This window comes from Penicillium antarcticum (genome assembly GCF_028974205.1).
Source record: "Penicillium antarcticum strain IBT 31339 chromosome Unknown utg000005l_segment0_segment0, whole genome shotgun sequence".
Taxonomy (NCBI): Eukaryota; Fungi; Ascomycota; class Eurotiomycetes; order Eurotiales; family Aspergillaceae; genus Penicillium; species Penicillium antarcticum.
Genome location: NW_026695303.1, coordinates 2,658,466 through 2,679,520, shown reverse-complemented (window position 1 = coordinate 2,679,520; position 21,055 = coordinate 2,658,466). Strand labels below are relative to the sequence as shown.

Below are 21,055 nucleotides of genomic sequence, written 5' to 3'. Positions count from 1 at the left end.
ATCTAAGAGTTAGGAAATATTACCTTGCTTCGATATAGATTTCCTCCGACTAGCTATACCCCCTATAATCAATCCCTCTATCGCTTTCGCGTGTTAGCCCTAAACGTAAGAAGGCCTATATTTTATATAACAAAATAATCTATAATAACTAGGTAAACTAGTGGCTCGAGATAGGGTTTAGTAAGAAGGGCTATATACCCTAGGACGCGAAATATTAGTCTAATATATAGGATATTTTGTACTAGGTCGCTTATAGCTTGAATAGTTCTATAAAGGTTATATATAAGCGTTGTAGACAAATTCTTAAGTATCTAAACTTCGCCTATATAATAAAGGATAGGAAGAAATAGCGTTAAGGAACCTTAACTATAAAGAATCACCTTATAAATATAGGCTATATTAGAGCTTCCTAGGGTAAGCGCGGTCGAATATTATATAATTTCTATAGCCTAAGGTATATTCCATATCTTAATATCTTAAATTGGTTATATCTAATTACTAGCCTTTATAGTAAGAATATACCGATTGCCGACGAGTTTAGTCAAGAGAAATAGGAGCGACAGCTTCTTACTTCTTACGGTCGCGTGTCTCCCTTTTCGGCTAATTTATTATAGTAAGCAATATTAGAGGACACTAACCTTATTTAGGTTCTATACCTTACTTATATAATTTAGCTAAGTCTAACTAAGCTTCTTAGGTATATTAAGGCTTACCTATAGAATAAATCAATAGAGATATAGTAGGTAGAGTAGCGATCCTAGTTAGTGCGTACGAATATAATTAAGATATTGCCAATACACTATCTAAGGTATATACCTATATAATATAGGGATTGTTTTCTTACGCTAATCACTACCTCTAGATTCAAAACCTTGCTATCTATATAAATATGAGTCCTTAACACCGAGAGACCTTCTATAGTCTATAAGGCGAAACTATAAAGCTAATACTATTCTAAGACGTTAAGATACGCTAGAATTCTACGTTCCTAATACTTCGACGTACAAAACGCCTATAATCGTTCTTCTAGCTATTCTATAATAAGTATAAGCGGCCTAATATAGTCCTCGATAATAAAGAATAGCGCTAGGTTAACTACCTTCTCTTTATTACCTAACCCTTCTTTGATTTTATAGTTAAACTATCAAAAATATAGGAAACGACTATATATTATATTTTTCTGATTTATAATAAGCTTTTTAAGTACCTTAAGCTATTAATTACCTAGCTTACGCGGAAGAGAACCACCTAGAAGCGATAGATATTTTAGACGTTATAAGCTAGTCGACTATACTCGCGTTTTAAACCCGCAAAATAGCTAATATCGAGAGGCTATAAAAGGTGAGATAAGTAAGGAGGTATATAAATTGCGATAATATCGTTCTTCTCGTCAAATCTCGGGGTTAAATAACTCCCGTGGCTATCGAGTATCGAAAGTCTATACTTCTTTTTCGTAAGCGAAAAGGTAGACGAAATAAAGAGCTTTTAAAGCTATTGAAGGCTAATTTCGTCCCGGAAGTCCGCCCGTTCGAACTAATATCGAGTCTCTAATCATTCGGAAGGCTATCGAACTAGGATCAGATTAAGACTTTGCCCTTAAGAATATAATATATAGAGGAAGCGCCTACCCCGACACGTTATTATACTCAATTATAAATACCTACGCGCGGTTTCTAGACTATAAAGGCGATCTCCGACTATGATATTCCTTTCTCGTGATAACTTTTGCAGTCGCAATTAAGACATTTGCAAAATCGGTCTTATCAAAGTTATAGATATCGTTAGGGTCGATCCCGTACGTTATAATTTTTTTTTGAACAAGAGAGAACTATTCAGAAATAGTTTTAGGGCCTTCGTATTTAGCTCGCTAATAACCTTAATGTCTTGAGAAATAGGAGGAAAGTGGAGGATCCCTTTCAAGAATTTTGTAACCCAAGTTTGACCGACCGAAGGAGGCCGGGTAGATCTACGCGCCACGAGTAGTAAATCTACTATTTCTCAAAGGCCGAGGGGCTACTCTACGAGTATCTATAGAGAGATTCTATTTTTGAAGAGATTCCTCTTCAATTTTCGTTATTTTTATATTATCTACGGGAGAAAACGCGCGGTTTTGAACACTATCAAGGTGTATTGTGAATGTTAAACGCAGCACGTTAAATTGACGTGCTGCGTGGCGAATAAAAGCAAATTCTTGCTTCTGAATAGCCTAAATAGCCAATAGGAAATATTAGGGTCTAACCACTATAGTAGGTATGCAAATCGTGTTTAAGGGTTATAAGAGCTAGGAATTACTACTAGCAATCCTTACAAAATATTTAGGTTAGGGCTTGTATGATATCTAGTATATAACTCTAGTGAATATTTAAAGAGGTTATATTAACTTACTACTATCAAGGTATTTTTAAGCTTATTGATTTTGTTAGATACTAAGGGCTAGGACTCTTCCGCCCTATATTCTATCTTAAGCTCCAAAATATTGAATATAGACAATCAAGCGTATAGGCCATTATTTATACATCTTAATAAGATCACTTATAGAGTTAAAAGTAATACTAGAGATTTACTCAATAAATCGTACGCTAGTTAGAAAAAAGAAAATTAAAGCTCTTATTACGTTAAAAGGTGAAGAGATTGCTATTGATTATATTTATTATACCGTAATATTGATCAATCAATCAATTAATTATCAATCAAAGTTCTATTGACCTTTTAGAGCCTATCTAGTATCGAATAGCTACATGTACTCTTTTTTCTAATTAAAGCAAGAAAGACCTTATGTCCCCCCTACGCCTAACAGTACTATAGAAAATTGGGCTAATTTTAGAAATAAAAGAGAGCACTAGCCCTATTATAAGCTAAACCTATACTATTAGTAAACACAAAGCCAATATAAATGAGAAATTTAATACTAGTAAGCAATAAATACAAATAAATATATAGACGTATAATACGTCCACCTCCCCTATTTTTATCTTATATCCCATATAAATACCTCCCAATCTAAGATAATAGCTAATTCCTATAGTAGCAAGATTAAACCCCTTTCTCCGATATCCCTACTTTTGCCATGAATGCCAATTATCGTTTATTGGGCCGAGCGTAGGCCTAAACTCAGTCCGCGAGCGTATATTCGAATAGCTAAGTAAGGTTATCTCTAAGCGTCGGCGTAAATATTAGTAAGTGTCTAGTATCTTCGGGGCTCTACTTTATAACCTCGCAATTTAGGTCTTCGGATTATACCGTAATATTAGGAATGCGCCTTCTCTACTACCCTTATAAAAGAAAGTACAAGTTACTTCTAAGTATCCTTCCAAATAAGCTTCTTCTATTTCAATGTACTCTTTGACCTTTTAAGGTAGGTATAAGGCTTCTCATAGATACCGAAGATCGGAGAAATACTAATATCCTTAATATTTGGAAGAAGAGTTATAAATTTAAAGAAAGGCTAAACAATCTAAAGGAACTACTTGATTTATCGCTATCCTACTTGACTTAACACAAGATAATGCTCAATATACTAGGAATAGAACTTTTGAAAAGGTTATTAAGGCTATTTAGTATATTAGAGTATTAAGAATATTGAATTCTAGCGAGTTTGGAGATCTTAGATTAGAGTATACCTTGGTTCTTTATTCTTTATTCTAAAGCTTATATATAAATCAACTCCCCGCGTTATAAGCTTATGTTAATTTAGCTAATAAGGTTTCGGACCTATATTGCAATAGAAGAGTTCCTATAAAGGAACTAAGATAATAAATAGCCTTTACCTCATTAAGTATATTAACAATTTGCTCTAATTTCTTTTTGTACGAAAAATTAGACTCTGTATTTTTGTTACAAAAGAATTACCCTTAGCTTCCTGAGAAACCCTTTTAAACCAAAGCTATAGATATTATAAGGGATATAAGGGATAGCAAAATTATCGTTTACTTTAAGTAACTATAATAATTCTTAGAAATTTAGGAATAAAGGTAAAATTATTTACTATATTATTGGTTATTATTATAAGCACTAGATCTAGGATTTTATACTATCGAAAAAACTTTGAAATTATACTACTTAGATTAAACCTAAGTAGAATTAGACTGCGCCAAAAACCGCAAAACCGCAAAATCCAACTTACCCAAACCGCAATTGGGTCGGTTTTTGGGGCCAGTTCTAGAAACCATTGCGGTTTTGGTTTTTTGGGTTCAAACCGCAATGCTTTTTAGGGCCCTATTACGTTGTCAAACCAGAAAAACTAGGTGGGTCCTTATTATTGTATATTTTATGAAGTTTTGCTCTATTTCTTGGGGTATCAAAATTATAGATTGATAACTTCTTCGATAATCTACGTTTTAAACGTACGTAAAATAACTTTTTTACGCTATAGTATTATATTTCTAACGGCTATTGGAAATATAGTGTATCAGTGCTTCCTATCTATAGTATTAGCTTTTAATAGCTATTAGACTAATTCAGGTTTAATTCGCTATAGTAATTATCGCTAATAGAGCCTATATAGATCCTTATCACGCCTAATCCATTTCCGAGCTCGTACTAAAGCACGTATCTAAGTGCTTTCCTCCTAATTTGAAGGAAGAGGGTTGTTATTATAATTGATTATAACTTATATATCCCCTCTACCTTATATCTCTTCCTCTTCCTCTTTATAGGTTTAGTCTTCTTCCGTATCACTAATTAGATCGACGCTAACTATATTCGGCGTGCTTTCCTTCTCTTCTTTTGACGCTTCGATCTTATCGCGAGTGAAGAACTCCTATAGGAACTCTGCCTATTCCTTCGCGATCCCGAACTTTGAAGTATAAGAAAAATTATTGACTCCTATATAGTTATTATACTTAATCTTCTACGGTAATAATAATAGATATCTCGAGCGGTATTAAATAGTCGTTTAACACTAGTACTAGTTATAGTGACTAAAAATATATCCTATACAAGGGCTATAAGAGTAGGGAAACGATAGGTATTCTCCTTCTAAAACACTAAAGGCGATATGTCTATAGTGGCTTATAGGTAATTAATATTATATCTAGTAAAGCGGTTAAGAATATATACCACTATTAAGATATTGCGAAAGCTTATCGCCTACTACCTTATAATAGGGATACTTTAGCTTGACTATCGAGTCAAGACGCGATATTCCTCCCCCCGATAAAAGAGATAGAGGAGATATCGGTTACTAGGCAAGACGTTTCTTATATATAATTAGGTAGTTCTCGAGAGACTTCTAGTATATCGTATACTAATAATTATCCTAATTATCTATTTAAAAAGAACTAGAACTTATTCGCTAAAATATATATTATAGTGATTGCGTAAAAGTACCCTCGTACGTTATCTATCTTAGAGCAGTACTTACTAAGCTTTTTTCGAGTAGTCGAATCGAAAATATACCCTAGGATTCATCACGTCGATAAAGTAGAACTCCTCGACGCCTACCTATTAGTACCAATGGAGGTATTTAAATCTAATATTATTAAGAATATTTTTGTCGCCATTATTTTAGTGTCTTAGAAACCTAATCGAGTACTCTCGAAGCTAAATCACTATTTTTATACGCTAATAACCCTCTCGAGCTAAGGTAACAAGTAGTCGCCGTAGAACGCTATCGAACTACGTCTAACTAGAAAAAATGGGCTTCCTCACAAAAACCTTACTTAAATAACGCTCAAAAATCCTCCGAGTCGACTAAACTCTACGATTAATTAGGTTTTAAAGACCTACTGAAACACAATACAATCGACTACCTTACTCGAGAAAGAAGTACACGATTTACGCGCTAAAAACGACAAGAAGCAAAAAGGACTCGTTTTACAAGGCAAATACCCCTAGAGAAGGCGTCCTAGTTTTAGGGGCCTCTGCTTTAATAGCGTAGCTAGAGCAAGCAGTTTTAGTACTGATACCCCGCGAGGTAGGTGTCACGATTCACGAACTCCATGGACACACATATCACGCCAGTATCAACTCCTGTGGACTACCTCGCTTCTTGCCAGTGCATCCCTGTCGAGTTGTCAGCGCCAACTCACCGCCTCTGTGGATTATGTTAACTAAGTTGTTCTGGTGAACCTGGAAGTTCCCCAACAATCAGTCTCTGTACATGTTGCAATACCACTTGTTTAGAGACATCTTTGATCTTACCTAGTTGACAGGCTCTATCCTGTAAACACTAGACCCATTCTTACGGTAGGGCTAGCTCTGACACCTTCTTGGCCATATACGAGAGCCTTACCGAAGTGTAGAATTTTGTGTAATTAAGGGTTATATATTGACTGTGTGTCCTAATAGACCTCGAATTTAGCTTACTGGATTTAATGGCTTTTGGTTGAGATAAATGCATTCAAAATTGATAGGTCGAGTGGGGTGTGTGGCTCGGGGTATGTCCAGCTCACTAGTGAATTACGTTAATTTACAGGGATTATATAATTTCTCCCTAGACGCGACTGATAGATAAAGGATTCCCGAGTAAACTAATATGTCGCGATCGAAAGATCGTACTTGGCCGCTTGTTAGGTAAAAGTAGCTTCCTATATACGTGAAGCCTATCAAAACCCACTTACAATTCACTAGAAGCTATTAAAAACCATCAACCACTATTAAACCACTAGAAGCCACTAGAAATTACAAAAGCCTGTTCTACCAAAGAAAATTAACTATAAGAACCGCAAAAGGAACTATAGTATACCTTACACGACTTAACACTGTAGTGACTCATACTCTATTTTCTAACGGCCGTCAGAAAAGCCAATACCGTAGCATCAGGAACTTATTAAGTGATATTTAATAAATATACGTCGGAAAATAAAGTCATAGAAAGAGATGTTAGTAAAGATGGTAATATAATGTTTACATAAAAATATTCAAAGCTAATGAAAATAGTCTGGACTATGGTTTTTAATATTTAATATCTAAAGTGCGAGCGAATTTTGTATATTTTCCTTGAGACTGAATTAGGAGTCAATGGTTAATAATGTACTAACCAAAACAAGAGCTAATAAGAGTAATCTAAATGTATGAACTAGCAGGTTTATATATGATGAGACCTTAATTTTATGCAACAATGGTTTTCTTGGGGCCCTAATAGGGAACCGCAGTGGTTTGTGGTTTAGAACCCATTTGCGGTTTTTTGGCGCAGCCTATAGACGTCTACCGGTAGTGCAGAAGGTAGTGCTATATGCATAGCAAATGATATATATATATAGGGTAGGAACTCGGAAAAGTGGAGTGAGTCATAACATATGGGGGATGTTACTATCATACTGGTTGTATTAAGTTTGATTCGTATAAAATTCGGCATAGTTCCCATCGGAGATGTAAACCGCTAGAGACATGGCTCATCGACCTTTGTGTGATAAATATAAACGGGACTAGACGAATACATTATTTTACCAATCTACATACCCATGGCCACATAATACCGAGACTTATCTTGCAGTATCGGCATCGATAACGACTTGAATGAGGTACCTCTATAAGAGCAGACATGCTGACAGGTGCATACATATTGTGCTAGATGCCGGGCTAGGTGGATGTCATGTCCGCAATGGTTAGGCATTAGTCGTCTGGATACTCGTCCTTCACATTACTTATAAAAACCTTTCGCATTTCATCCCATCGCTTGAAATGCTTGCCCGCAATGGCAGTCAGACCCCGCGGCAGTTCTGCCAGGCTCGGCTTAATAGGTTCAATGTTTTCCTCGGCCACATATCGAACACTCCGATCCTCCACGCTAGATATGGTTAGCACCGCAGAGAAAAGTTGAGTTAGCACACTTACAGAACATGGTAGAAGCTTTGGTGCCTGCCAGCCTGTAATCGGTCAATGCCCATCCTCATCATCCACTGTTCACCTGCGCCACATTCGGAATCCCAGCCGGTGATGATAGCCATGTATTGATAGCGACGGTGACGAAAAACCTGACCCACAGTATATCGAATATTTGCGTTAGTACCAGTGCGAGTATGAATTTGCTTTGGTATTTCATCCACTGCTCTCATCACGTGGAGGCTTTCTAAGATATGCTCATGCTCAAACAAGCCGTGAAACAGAGGAGCAATGTATTGTTCGATGAGGAATACGTCCGAAGGGAAATCAGTAGCGAAAAGCTCCATCAGCCATGGTAATTGATGACGAAGGTCCATGGGTCTGGAATCGCTTGATAGGAGCATCACCGACCAAAGAGCAGCATATCTTGCACTCACGGCATCTACTGAAGTGGAATACAAATTTGGACTCTGAGATGCGATACGGACAGAGTTCAGAATGTTCTTGCCGCAGCGCAAGACAATTGACGACGTCAGAGACTCGCCAAGAGCGGCGGATTGGTCCGAGTTGGACATTCCGAGGAAACTGAGTTGATTGCGCAAATCCGAAACGGAAGTTTCTCGTGCGCCTCGGAATGGATCCAAGTACATAGGCTGCGCCTGATCCATGTTAGACAACGGACGCCCGTCCATGTCAAATCCTGCTGCGGGGGTGACTATGACATGGACATGGAAAGGGAACCCGCAAGGATGAGCATTGAGGCCCACTCCCTGTGCAACAAAACAATATATCGCAGCCGATATCAACGGCAGAGAGTTGTGCTCAATATTCTTAAGAGCCAGTCCCAGGAAATTGTGCTCCAAATGATGATATTCCCGCTCTGGGTCGATGCCTGTAAGACCGTTCGACCCAAGCCAGGATGCAATAGCCAGCGCTTTCTGGCGAGGAGTGAGATGAAGGTCTAGATTATCTGCGACGAAGCGGTCAAGAATTCTAGCAAGGGAGCCTCGTATCTTCAACCAGTCAGACACAGTTCAACAACAGGAGGCCGTAAGGATCACACTCACATCGTTCAAGTCTCCATACCCGCTCTCAGGAATGAAGAGATCAAAGCAGCCCAGGGCCCGGTCGAGCGACACCGGCTCCCCGCGTCTGAGTTTCGCCCACTCCGGCACTGCAATGCTGCGATGGAGACAGGTCAAAAGTGCGCGGGCATAATACCTTGAGGTTTCCGTAAAGCACTGGTCAACTCGACTGAAATAAATGCCAATTACACAGAATCAGTAGCCCACCTTCTGGCCAGATGATCATCCCCGGATGCCACCAGGCTATGCCGCAAGAGAGTGTCTTTGGCATCGTACCCCAGATCTATCACAGAGCGAAACTTTTCAATGCGGCCCGTTTGGCTAGCGAGGATGCTTCCGAGAAGTCTAGTGACCGAGCAATCGACTTGATACTTGGACACGAAAAGCGTTTTCCAATCAACAGATGAGACTGGACATTTAAGCTTGTGGGACATATCATGTTGCCTATCCCAGAACCTGTAGTGTGATTCACAATAGTAACGCCATAGTAAAGGCTCGTTCGTCACATTTCGAAATCGAGAGTGGGTTTGTTCGAGGGCGGCACAGGTCTGGGGAGGGGAATCGCGCAGGATTGAACTCAGGATCTCGTCTGGAATATGAATGAGAGACTGAACCATCCCTAGAAATTGACAATGGATGTTTGAGAGAAATATGGAGAAGGAACAGGGTCACGTTTCCTAGGGATCAAAGACGATGATGTTTGGCGGAAGTTCCGGTGATTGCGCCAAGCCTCCTTGTTTTCCTTCTTCCAACACTCGAGCTTTGAGCTTCGAGCTTCAGGGCTTTTGAGGTCTTTTCTTGGTGAATTTGAGACAGCAAAGCCTTGACAGCGCAAATTGGTCTGAAATTCTACACTCCCCACACCTGACCTTGTTATCTTTCCCCCTCTCTTCCCCGCCATGGGCCAATTCCAGTCGACCAGCCAGGCGAGCTCTGACGCCCCAGAGCAGCAAGGCGAAAAGACCGACTACTATGAGCTACTTGGGATAACACGAGCTGCAACCGACGAGGAGTAAGTTTACACACCAGCTGGTCATGTCCTGCGACTAAAATGCTCTCTGTCTTCACAGCATCAAGAAGGCGTACAGGAAGAAAGCCCTTGTGTTACACCCAGATCGAAATTATGGGAATGTTGAAGAGGCGACCAGACTGTTTGCTGAAATTCAATCTGCTTATGAAGTACTCGCAGATCCTCAGGAACGAGCATGGTACGACTCACATAGCGATGCCTTCCTGGGGACAAGCGGGGGCACCGATGATCAACACTCGTACAATGTTCGAATCACAACTGCCAATGATGTCCTTAAGCTCTTTTCAAAGTTTAGTCCTCGAATGGAGTTCTCCGATGCCCCAACTGGGTTTTTCGGTGGTCTTCGCGAGCAGTTTGAACAGCTTGCGCTGGAGGAAAGGCTTGCTTGTCAGTGGGAGGCACAAGATTCCATTGAATATCCAGCGTTTGGGTCTTGTGATGACAATTTTGAGGGTGTTGTACGGCCGTTCTATGCCGCTTGGAGTGGATTTTCCACCCAGAAGTCCTTTGCCTGGAGGGATGCTTATCGTCTCTCCGAGGCGCCTGATCGCCGGGTGCGACGATTGATGGAAAAGGAAAATAAGCGTCTCCGTGATGAAGGCATTCGAGAGTTCAACGATGCGGTTAGGTCTCTCGTGGCTTTCGTCAAGAAACGTGATCCCCGATACAAAGCCAACGCCCAAAGCGAAGCCCAACGCCGAGAGACTCTCCGCCAGTCTGTTGCTGCGCAAGCAGCAAGATCACGGGCGCTTAATCAGGCCAACATGCGTGACCATGTCATTCCAGAATGGGCACAATCGGAGCAACCAGAGGCAGACGACAATGAGAGCGAGGAGAGCGAGGTTGAAAGTTTTGAATGCGTGGCATGTCACAAATATTTCAAAAGCCAAAAGCAATACGAGGCTCACGAGCGCAGCAAAAAGCACCTCAAGACTGTCAAGCAATTATGCTGGGAGATGCGAATGCAAAACGATCAACTGGATTTAGAGTCCACCGATGGCTCGAGTGCCAATGCAGTTACAACCCCACCTCTTGGGTTGGATGGTAACCTATCCCCTCCGGTCGATGATGAAGTGGTCGGTTCTCAACTTGAAGAGGTCGATATCAGGTCTGAGCGTGATACCGGGGCGCAGGAAAACTTGCATGGTCTACAAGAGACAGCAACGTCCGATCAGAACGTAGTTGAGGATTCATCCCCAGCCACAGATGACGAAGATTACGCGTCGAGAGAATCCATCGAAACCAGACTTCAATCTGATATGAGTCCTCCTTCAGGAGAAATCCAAGATTCAGTCACCACGCTTTCTGATCAACTGGGCTCTTCTGAACTTAACGGGCAGCCATCGGCGCCTAAGTTGGGCAAAGCCAAGCAAAAAAGGGCTAAAAAGGCTGCCAAGGAAGCAAATCAATTCACGGCCTTTATATGTACAAGTTGCAAGGAATCCTTCGCGTCCAAGTCTGAGCTGTTTAGACACATCAAACAAGAGGATCACGCACAGCCATCGTCAGGGACTATTAGTCAGAAGGGCAAAAAACGATAGATGACTCCTTCGGATTCGAAAATACCATACGCGCAAATAGTGGGCCACGGTGGTTTATAGAGGTCAAACATTGGCCTCAACTTGTAGATTGTCTATCGAGGGAAGTCCTGTCGCTCAAATGTGGGCTGGCTAAAGCAACCCTTCCAGGCACGCAAAAAAAACCATCCCGCCCCCCATCTTTAACCTAACCCAGTGCGGGAATTCTTGACAACATGCGCAACAGGCTGTAGAATGCCCTTATTGTTGGAGGCTCCAAGAGCAGTACCTGTACTCCATCCCATCTTCTCCAACATGGCGCGTCCTCGGTTTCCGGCTCCAATCTCCGGGGCAGAGGCGCCAACCACGTCGCCCTCCATATAGGTTGCAGCTCCTCCAGATCGTTTGGGTTTGAAGGATTTTGGTGGCTCTGCGCCCCATGACCTGAATAAACGGCGGTTGAACTTCCTCCCAGACAGGAGATCGTCGACGTTGGAGATGGTTTTAGGTGTGTATCCAGGAGTACGCGCGGTCTTATTGAGTACAGGGAAACGATCCATTCCATGACCGCGTGACTGTGATTTCAGGTTCAGTGCATTGGCCAACTCGTGTATCAGCTTTCTCCGTTGTTTGGTCATGGGTGGCAGTGCCAGACTTCAGTCGAGTTAGTTATGCCTGGTAAGGGTTGAGATGAATTGACAAACCTGTGTTTGGGAGACAAGAGGAATGATCGTAGTTCGGTCATGAACTGCTCCATGTTCATCTCCTTGGAATATTTGGCTTTGAGGTCTGGGTTTCCACCTTTTCTGCCAAGTAACCCCTGCGCTCGCAGTTCTTCTCGTTCCTTCTTTCTCAATTTCTTTTTTCTTCTGTCGTTCTGCCAAGCTTCTTGTAGCTCAATCTCAAATTCACTATCGGACAGCATCAGCTCGGGGATGGCTTGTTTACCCTTGGGCTTTTTCCGTAGACTCGGTCGATCAAAGTCCATGATATCAAACCCGAAATAAGGATCGGAGTCAAGGGCGTCTGCGAATGCAGACGCTGAAGGGAATTGAAGCTTTCCAGACCGGGCACCCTTCTTTCCTGACTTTGAGTGCCCGGTGGCTAGGTCCTCGAGCAGTATAAAATCTTCCAGATCATCATCGGAATCCAGATCATCCTGGTCAGTTTCACTTGATGTCGCGCCTGATCCTTGGTCTGAGTCTAGATTCATTTGAGCCAGCACTGGATACCTGCGTGTCAGCTTGTATCTTGACAAGTGGCGGGATTAAACTTTACCATCAGCTGGGCCTTCAACTTTGGGATGATCGAGTTGATTGTTTGTCGGGTATGATCTGGTTGGAACTTCTTGGATGCCAACGGGGCTAGCAGCCGACAAGTCCAACTGCGTCGCTGCTTTTTCGACATCAATACCCCCTTCGAGATCGGTATTTGTTTCCTTGATGATTTCCGCATAGTAGTCGCTGTCTATGTTGGCGATGTAGTCGGCTACTGGGTCAATGTCAGTTTCGGGTGGCCAATTTGGCTTGTCTGTATCGTCTTCTGCGTCGTCGCCGTCGTCGTCGTCGTCGTCGTCGTCTTCTGCATCATCTTCGTTGCTGGCAAGGGGTGGCAGGTCCTGAGGTTCGACTGCCAGTTTACATGGTGTCTGGGAAAATTCAGCAGCAACTGGCTGCACAATCTCTTGAATCTCTTGCTGGTTTGTTTCAATAACAACGAGTTTGAAGTTCTTCCGCCGACCAGTGAAGACAACTTCGTCCTCGCTCGAGTCGTCGAAATCCAATAATTCAGGTCGCAATACTGGGTCTGGGTGCCCTGTGTGGGCAACTTCTTGCCCTTGCGAGTCAAAGAAAAATGGGGTTTCGGGGTTATCTTCCCTGTGGTCGGGTGAATTGTCGGTCATCGGTTCTGATCCGTCTTCGGTGGATTTCTGTTCCTCGTCTTCCTGTTCCAGTGTTGGTTCCAGGCTTCCTGCGCTCACGAACTTGACAGCCTGGTGGCGGAGGGCGTTTGACCATGATCGCTGGTGGGTTTCAGTGTTCCGAGCTTCTTGCTGCATGGTAAACTTGTGTGGCGATGGGTCTTCGCATTATTAGTCTCGATTAAATGTGATATGATCAATTAAAATTGAAGCATACCTCTGCCCACTTGGGCCCGCCTAGTACGGGCCTTAAACTTCCCATGGCGGGCCATGGGTGTTGATGATATTGATGAAGGAAAAGTTGATCTGACGGGATTTCTTGCTTGACGTTAGGTGGGCCGGGCGGTGACCCCATCCAAGTCAGACAAGTCATTCTTTACAAACATCCATAATCTTGTTCGATGTAAACCTCAAATTCTTCCAAAGTCACAGTGATCTATATGGGAAGGGCTCTCCTTTGCGCCCTTTTGGGGGAGGGGGGGGGGGATGGGGGTCGGTGACGTCTTGGCTCGTGACTGTGTTTAGACCCCTCTAGGGATGTAGAAATAACTTGAACGGCGAGTGAAACTACTTAATTTGTATCCTTTTGTATATCTTTCTGGTTTTCTCGTCCTCTTACATCGCTCTATGTGATTTCTTTGGATGATGTTGATCTAAGCTCTAGTCCCACTCCATGGGTCATCTTGGATATATATATACTCTCTCTGATCATCTCCCCCACACCGTCTCGAAGCCCCTCCATCCTCATCTGCAAACCACACCGACGATGACAGTTGACATGGAAAAATGCAAACGCATAGTGCAATATTTCTGGGACCCAGAACCTAGGAATGATGCACCCGCAGCGTCAATATGGTGCCTGGGTAGAGAGTATGCGACCTCGCAAATCACTAGTGAGTCCTATCCAGACCTGTTTCATGAGTCGGAGCAGGTCTGAATGTTGAATACATGTCACCTTTCTCTAACAACAGTCAAAGAAGATAGCTCGACAGAGCAGTCGGCAGAGGCTGGCACACCGAGTGAAACAACAGCGAAAGCCTGGCCGGAAGCATTTATCTCTGATTTTGGATCGAGGCAGTGGATGACATACCGATCAAACTTCACACCGATACCACGAGCAAAATCACCAGAAGCGACATCATCCATGACACTAAGTGTACGGCTTCGGAGTCAGCTCATGGACTCCGGCTTCACATCTGATACCGGGTGGGGCTGCATGATTAGATCCGGGCAAAGCCTCCTGGCGAACACCTTCGCGATACTATTGTTAGGGAGAGGTGAGCGATAAATCCTGACACGAACGTGAATCCCCGAGCTTACATGTATATCCCAGACTGGCGCAGGGGAGACAGACCAGAGGAGGAGTCGAAGCTGATTTCAATGTTCGCTGATCATCCAGATGCCCGATTCTCAATACATCGATTCGTGAACTGCGGTGCAGAGTCATGCGGGAAATACCCCGGGGAGTGGTTTGGACCGTCGGCAACGGCCAGATGTATACAGTGAGTGATACAACAAAGTATATCACTCGATACTGAGAGCAGACAGGTTGCTTTCAACCCAATGTGAATCACCCAAGCTTAGGATCTACGTGACCAACGACACATCAGACGTGTATGAAGATAAATTTACACAAGTTGCGCGAGACCAGACTGGCCGCATACAGCCAACACTTATCCTCCTAGGAATCAGACTGGGAATTGATCATATTACACCGGTGTATTGGGGCGGACTGCAAGCTGCACTGCAATACCCCCAATCAGTTGGTGTAGCAGGGTAAGTCCAAATGCCATTATCTAGTTACACGCACCTGCTAACACCCAATGATCATTCAGCGGGCGCCCTTCCTCATCCCACTACTTTGTAGGAGCTCAAGACTCTCACCTCTTCTTCCTCGATCCCCACTCTACTCGACTCGCAACGCCATATCGACCCAATGAACTCTACACCCCAGAAGAACTGGATAGTTACTACACCACCCGACTTCGGAGAATCCACATCAAAGACATGGACCCCAGCATGCTGATTGGATTTCTGATCAAGGATGAGGATGACTGGGCCGACTGGAAGAAACAGATTGAATCTACAGCTGGGCGGCAGATTGTACACATCTTCCCCGGACATGCACAGCCAGACCATGGCCATGGCCGTGCAGAGGCACTTGATGAAGTGGAAGTGTTGGATGACTCGGATGCACTGGAATGAACTGGAAATCACCTATCATATTGAATATCAGTCTGGTAACTTGAAGCTGTTATAGCTATACAAGTCATCTCGCTCATACAGAATTAGCTGAAAAAGATAGAATCATGATGCAATGCAATCACGCATTTGGAATTTCGCGTTCTAGTAGGGGAGGTCAATCCGTGCCTGCCCCAGACCCGAGTTATGTTACACCGCATTCACGTATCGGTAACCATCAAAGAAAATCGCCCATCGGGGAAAAGAAAATTCAAGCCATCCCATGACGCATTAGAAACCCGCAAAACACCCATAACCGACCGCCTCAGAGCCCATAACAGATCAAGAGGCAGTAAAAACAAAGCAAGCTCAAAAGAAAACGTAAGGAAGCCACTTATTTGGCGGAGGAAGAGTACTTGGTAACGGCCTTGGTACCCTCAGAGACGGCGTGCTTGGCAAGCTCACCGGGGAGGATGAGGCGCACGGAGGTCTGGATCTCTCGGGAAGAGATGGTGGACTTCTTGTTGTAAGCAGCCAGCTTGGAGGCCTCGGTAGCGACACGCTCGAAGATGTCTGGGATTTAAAGTCAGAATCAAAACCGACGAGACGCGTCAGACGCGACTTTTGGAGAGCAAAACATACCGTTGACGAAGGAGTTCAGGATGGACATGGCACGGGTGGAGATACCAGTGTCGGGGTGGACCTGCTTGAGGACTAGAATGGAGTCAATATAAATGCGCCCAAAAAAATCGGAAAATAATATAAATAGAAGAAATCACTCACCCTTGTAGATGTAAGAAGAGTAGGTCTCCTTGCGGGTCTTGCCGCGCTTCTTCTTCTCGCCGGAGGCAGCGGTGGCAGTCTTCTTGCCAGCCTCCTTCTTCTCAGCGGGGGCCTTGCCGCCAACGGGGGCCTTGCCACCGGTGGAGGGCTTCTTCTCAGCAGCCTTAGGAGCCATTTCGAATGTAGTTTTGAAAGGGTGGGTAAAACACGGAAGTGTAAAGGATTAAAGTGAGATGAAGGAAGCGTGTGGGATGGGAAGCACTGATGGAATGGGGGAGGAAAAGTAAGTGAGACGCGGTGACGAGGGGAGGCGCGGTCTTTATACTCGTGCACCAACAGGCAGTTGATCCTGGGGGACGCAAAGGAGGCCGAATTTCAATACAGTAACAAGGTGGTATGATTTGTATGATTAAAGGGGAATTGACGCGTCTTAAGGCGGGGAAAGTGGGCCAGATTCACATCAGACAGAGTGTATGGTATGGTAACCCATCTTCGTTACCACACCTTACCCGAATGGGAATGTCTGATCTGACTGATCATTGGCTGCGCGCTTTAAGCGAGTGCGTGATCTGGAGGCCTCTTGATGCCGCCCAACGTCACCCTCACCGCGTCCTTATAAAGGTCCTCCGTTTCCACACGCTCTCCCACCTGCTCTTGCGACTTTCCACTGTAACTCACTCATCAATCTTCGACACTTTACAACCATTTCTCCCCAAACCCCCTTTTCAAAAACCCATCTATCAAAATGACTGGCGGAAAGTCCGGCGGCAAGGCTAGCGGCAGCAAGAACGCGCAGTCGTAAGTTTATCTACGCGTTTTTCCCGCCAACTTCATTTACTGACATGTTCATTGAAGCCGTTCCTCCAAGGCTGGTCTGGCCTTCCCCGTTGGCCGTGTCCACCGTCTTCTTCGCAAGGGCAACTACGCTCAGCGTGTCGGTGCCGGTGCTCCCGTCTACCTCGCTGCCGTCCTCGAGTATCTCGCTGCTGAAATCCTTGAGTTGGCTGGTAACGCCGCCCGTGACAACAAGAAGACCCGTATCATCCCCCGTCACCTCCAGCTCGCCATCCGTAACGATGAGGAGTTGAACAAGCTTCTGGGTCACGTCACCATCGCCCAGGGTGGTGTTCTGCCCAACATCCACCAGAGTACGTTACCCCGCACTTATGTATCCTTTCAGTTGCTAATCTCATTCTTAGACCTTCTTCCCAAGAAGACCCCCAAGGCTGGCAAGGGTAGCCAGGAGCTGTAGAGCGGCGTCTGTTGTTTTCGCGGGTTCTTTGTTTTCTTTTCCGGCGCGGATTGGTTCTTTGACACGATAATGGGGTTATGGGACGGGCACGTTATGGCTCTGCGTTTTCTATTTTTTTCATCAATTTCCTGGTTGTACATTATGTCTACGGACATGGAATGATACCGACGACCTTAGCTCGTTTGAGGGATTTCAATTTTCGGATACTAGCCCCAGGGACAGACCCAAATCAATGAAAAGACTCTAGGTCCTTCAAGTGTTGACTTTGTGTTTTCTCCCCTCTTGCATTGTTTTCCTGTAGCTCCTACAGTCTGTCATCATGACGCGCAGACTTGTATGCATAAATTTGCATCCGTGGCGTTATATGTAAATGACAACCGCTTTCATTAAACAATTGGCAAAAACAGAGGCCAAAGTAGGATGGACGCAAGCAATCTGTACAAAGGTACCCTCGCTCTGAGGCTTTCGTACAAACTAATACCTCATAGCATTGTGTACATATTGATGACCCTGGTAGATTCGAATACTCTATTTTCATGCCTTATTGTACACCAAGTATATCAACTGATTATCAGTATTGATTCGAGAATCTATTTGCATGAATTACGCGTAGTTCATGGTCTCGATAAAACCCCTAGCCTTCCAACGGATATCGTATTTCGCACTTTCGCACTCCATTAGTGAGCACCTGGGGGTTGCGCATCTGCATTTGTAACCGTATTAGTGTTCGATTCAAATTTCTGTTTGCCAGAGACGAGGGATTGACGTACAGGGCAGGATTCGAGCGGGCAGGTTGCGTTCCCATTTGTTTCCGCCGGGCGCAGTGGGTGCCCGGTAAGGATCCGGGTGCTTCCAGTTCTCCAAGAGCTTCTCCGTTTCGCGCAACAAAACCTGATCGATTGTGTCAAAGATGGCGCTGTGAGAAAGAGATTGGGTCCCATACCTGCTGTTGGCGGGGATCACGGACGTCCTTGTTCGCTTCGAAAAGGGATCGGATATAGACTGCTTGTCCGCGCCACACCTGTCGGTGGACAGCCCAGTCGAGGGCCAACTTCAAGGACCGCCTGTAGAGCGACCTGTAGCATGTCAGTAGCTTTCTCTTAGTTAAGACGGGATGGATACCCACTGGACAGCGGAGGTGGACATGGTGAGATCTCAAGTCTTGTTCCGGGCCCAATTCCGGCCAGAAGAAAGTATTAGCGAGAGAAGATGGTTGTAATAGTCAGATCTGACAATAATTGCAGACACAGTAGTTCAGGGTTTCCAATGGAGGAGAGTGGGACAGTCGTTGAGGTTGACTATTCTGGGCTTCCTAATTCGTTCATGAAATGCCGCAGTGGTCTATATGGGCCACCGTAGTTTGCTAGGAATAGACCTCTGCCGAAAGGGAGCCCGGTTTTACGTTACCCGATCTAATCCGAGCTTGACCTTCACTTCAACTTCTTTCCTGAGAAGCCTCTTTTCTCACTCCCGGTTGATCTCTCCCCGGCTATTGTTTGTTTGGTTTTTTTTTCTCTAACATGGCTTCTCGGATTTCTCTTGCGCGCCTTTCGGGCCTGTCGGCTGTGGCCAGGACTACACCTCGGGCATATACTCAGTTCCGCAACCTCAAGGGGTTGTCCACCCTGACGCGCACAAAGGTGTCACCTCGTTCGGCCTCTGGTCTACTCCAGGTTTCTTCCGGGTAAGTAGATGTGCCTACATCATGTCTGGTGAGAGCATGTTTAGCTCATCAAATTAAACAGCATCAATGCCTCGCTCAACATGGCTCCTCTGGGAGGCCACCAGCTCCGAACCTATGGTAAGGCTGATCTTGTCGCAACTCTGTCAAAAATTTCTGACCAATGCTTGTTATAGCCGACTCCATCGTCAAGGTTCCCCAGATGGCCGAATCGATTACAGAGGGTACCCTGAAGCAGTTCTCAAAACGTATGAAGCTTGCCCTTGAAACCAGTCATTGTTCATCAGTACTCACTATAATATAGAGGTTGGTGATTACGTCGAGCGTGATGAGGAAATCGCGACTATCGAAACAGACAAGGTACGTCGACACTGGGAGAATTGACAGGCATTAAGTTTCGCTGACGTGGATACCTTTTCTTGCTGTGATCAGATTGATGTCTCGGTCAATGCCCCGGAGTCTGGTACCATCAAAGAACTTCTCGTGAGCGAGGAAGACACTGTCACCGTTGGACAGGATCTCATCAAGCTGGAGCTCGGTGGTGCCCCCGAGGGAAAGAAGGACGAGGGTGCCGAAAAGCCCAAGGAGTCTGAGTCTAAGGAGTCCTCTCCTGCTCCCGCTGAGGCTGAAAAGCCCAAGGAGACCCAGGCTGAAAAGCCTGCCCCTCCTCCATCAGAGAAGCCCAAGGAGGCCCCCGCAAAGAAGGAGTCACCTAAGCCGCAGGACGTCGCTGAGTCCAAGCCTGCGCTTGGCAGCCGCGAGGAACGCCGGGTATGTTTCGCCTTGATTTGCTAGACTGCGTTCACCGACATTGCTAACATGGTTTCTTCCATCTGTTCAGGTTAAGATGAACCGTATGCGTCTGAGGATCGCTGAGCGCCTGAAGCAGTCTCAGAACACTGCTGCTTCTCTCACCACCTTCAACGAGGTCGATATGTCGTCTCTGATGGAGTTCCGGAAGCTGTACAAGGACGATGTGCTCAAGAAGACCGGTGTGAAGCTAGGCTTCATGAGCGCCTTCTCCCGTGCTTGCGTCCTAGCCATGAAGGACATTCCCGCTGTCAATGCCTCGATTGAGGGCCCCAACGGCGGCGACACCATTGTCTACCGTGACTACGTTGACATCAGCGTTGCCGTCGCAACTGAGAAGGGCCTTGTGACCCCTGTTGTCCGCAACACTGAGGGAAAGGACCTCGTTGGAATCGAAGAGGCCATTGCCGAGCTTGGCAAGAAGGTAAGTCCTCCAGGGTTGGCATTCTTTATATTTTTGCTGATGGGTGAGCAAATTACAGGCTCGCGATAACAAGTTGACTATTGAGGACATGGCCGGTGGTACCTTCACCATCAGCAATGTACGTTTCCGTTCACGGTGGTCTATGTCCGGACACAGCTAACTTGAATAGGGTGGTGTCTTCGGTTCGCTGATGGGTACACCCATTATTAACCTGCCCCAGACTGGTAAGCTTCGCTATCGTCTTGTATGTCTCTCGTGTCTAACACTCTCTTTGCAGCCGTCTTGGGTCTTCACGCTATTAAGGACAAGCCTGTCGCCATCAACGGCAAGGTTGAAATCCGCCCGGTATGTGTGACCCTGGTATCTCACCTTTTCAAGGATCTATCTAACTAGCATTCTCTGGCAGATGATGTACCTCGCTCTCACCTACGATCATCGTCTTCTGGATGGTCGTGAGGCCGTTACTTTCCTGGTCAAGGTGGGTCACTCCCATTCTCTAATCTTCAAATCTGGTCAAAACACTAACTTTGTTACAGGTCAAGGAGTATATTGAGGACCCCCGGCGCATGCTGCTTGGCTAGATGATATTCACTACTAACATTGCCCT

The 21,055-nt window shown here is 44.8% G+C and overlaps 8 protein-coding genes across 8 annotated transcripts; 4 read left to right on the top strand and 4 right to left on the bottom strand.

Annotated features, from left to right (window-relative positions):
* Nucleotides 1-7,554: 7,554 nt before the first annotated feature.
* On the bottom strand, nucleotides 7,555-9,466 carry N7508_005670 (uncharacterized protein; the record flags this gene model as incomplete). The annotated part of the gene is made up of 4 exons (XM_058463736.1): nucleotides 7,555-7,729; nucleotides 7,777-8,777; nucleotides 8,832-8,985; nucleotides 9,039-9,466. 4 exons carry the CDS (start codon nucleotides 9,464-9,466, stop codon nucleotides 7,555-7,557), a joined length of 1,758 nt encoding a protein of 585 aa, XP_058320214.1.
* Nucleotides 9,467-9,748: 282 nt separating this feature from the next.
* N7508_005669 (putative C2H2 finger domain protein) lies at nucleotides 9,749-11,420 on the top strand (the record flags this gene model as incomplete). Its single annotated transcript, XM_058463735.1, has 2 exons — nucleotides 9,749-9,861; nucleotides 9,920-11,420. 2 exons carry the CDS (start codon nucleotides 9,749-9,751, stop codon nucleotides 11,418-11,420), a joined length of 1,614 nt encoding a protein of 537 aa, XP_058320213.1.
* Nucleotides 11,421-11,599: 179 nt separating this feature from the next.
* N7508_005668 (uncharacterized protein) lies at nucleotides 11,600-13,455 on the bottom strand (the record flags this gene model as incomplete). The annotated part of the gene is made up of 3 exons (XM_058463734.1): nucleotides 11,600-12,050; nucleotides 12,101-12,620; nucleotides 12,675-13,455. 3 exons carry the CDS (start codon nucleotides 13,453-13,455, stop codon nucleotides 11,600-11,602), a joined length of 1,752 nt encoding a protein of 583 aa, XP_058320212.1.
* A 628-nt stretch (nucleotides 13,456-14,083) lies between these two features.
* N7508_005667 (cysteine protease ATG4) lies at nucleotides 14,084-15,522 on the top strand (the record flags this gene model as incomplete). Its single annotated transcript, XM_058463733.1, has 5 exons — nucleotides 14,084-14,210; nucleotides 14,289-14,594; nucleotides 14,651-14,819; nucleotides 14,902-15,093; nucleotides 15,153-15,522. The coding sequence occupies 5 exons, from the start codon at nucleotides 14,084-14,086 to the stop codon at nucleotides 15,520-15,522; spliced, it is 1,164 nt and encodes a 387-aa protein (XP_058320211.1).
* Nucleotides 15,523-15,892: 370 nt separating this feature from the next.
* On the bottom strand, nucleotides 15,893-16,456 carry N7508_005666 (histone H2B family protein; the record flags this gene model as incomplete). Its single annotated transcript, XM_058463732.1, has 3 exons — nucleotides 15,893-16,071; nucleotides 16,141-16,212; nucleotides 16,282-16,456. 3 exons carry the CDS (start codon nucleotides 16,454-16,456, stop codon nucleotides 15,893-15,895), a joined length of 426 nt encoding a protein of 141 aa, XP_058320210.1.
* A 570-nt stretch (nucleotides 16,457-17,026) lies between these two features.
* N7508_005665 (histone H2A) lies at nucleotides 17,027-17,533 on the top strand (the record flags this gene model as incomplete). Its single annotated transcript, XM_058463731.1, has 3 exons — nucleotides 17,027-17,079; nucleotides 17,137-17,429; nucleotides 17,481-17,533. The coding sequence occupies 3 exons, from the start codon at nucleotides 17,027-17,029 to the stop codon at nucleotides 17,531-17,533; spliced, it is 399 nt and encodes a 132-aa protein (XP_058320209.1).
* Nucleotides 17,534-18,210: 677 nt separating this feature from the next.
* On the bottom strand, nucleotides 18,211-18,679 carry N7508_005664 (NADH dehydrogenase [ubiquinone] 1 beta subcomplex subunit 9; the record flags this gene model as incomplete). Its single annotated transcript, XM_058463730.1, has 4 exons — nucleotides 18,211-18,236; nucleotides 18,304-18,424; nucleotides 18,477-18,609; nucleotides 18,660-18,679. 4 exons carry the CDS (start codon nucleotides 18,677-18,679, stop codon nucleotides 18,211-18,213), a joined length of 300 nt encoding a protein of 99 aa, XP_058320208.1.
* Nucleotides 18,680-19,053: 374 nt separating this feature from the next.
* Nucleotides 19,054-21,029, top strand: N7508_005663 (uncharacterized protein; the record flags this gene model as incomplete). Its single annotated transcript, XM_058463729.1, has 11 exons — nucleotides 19,054-19,217; nucleotides 19,279-19,334; nucleotides 19,391-19,462; nucleotides 19,519-19,574; nucleotides 19,647-19,985; nucleotides 20,056-20,448; nucleotides 20,507-20,566; nucleotides 20,618-20,672; nucleotides 20,726-20,793; nucleotides 20,855-20,926; nucleotides 20,985-21,029. The coding sequence occupies 11 exons, from the start codon at nucleotides 19,054-19,056 to the stop codon at nucleotides 21,027-21,029; spliced, it is 1,380 nt and encodes a 459-aa protein (XP_058320207.1).
* Between the last annotated feature and the right edge of the window lie 26 nt (nucleotides 21,030-21,055).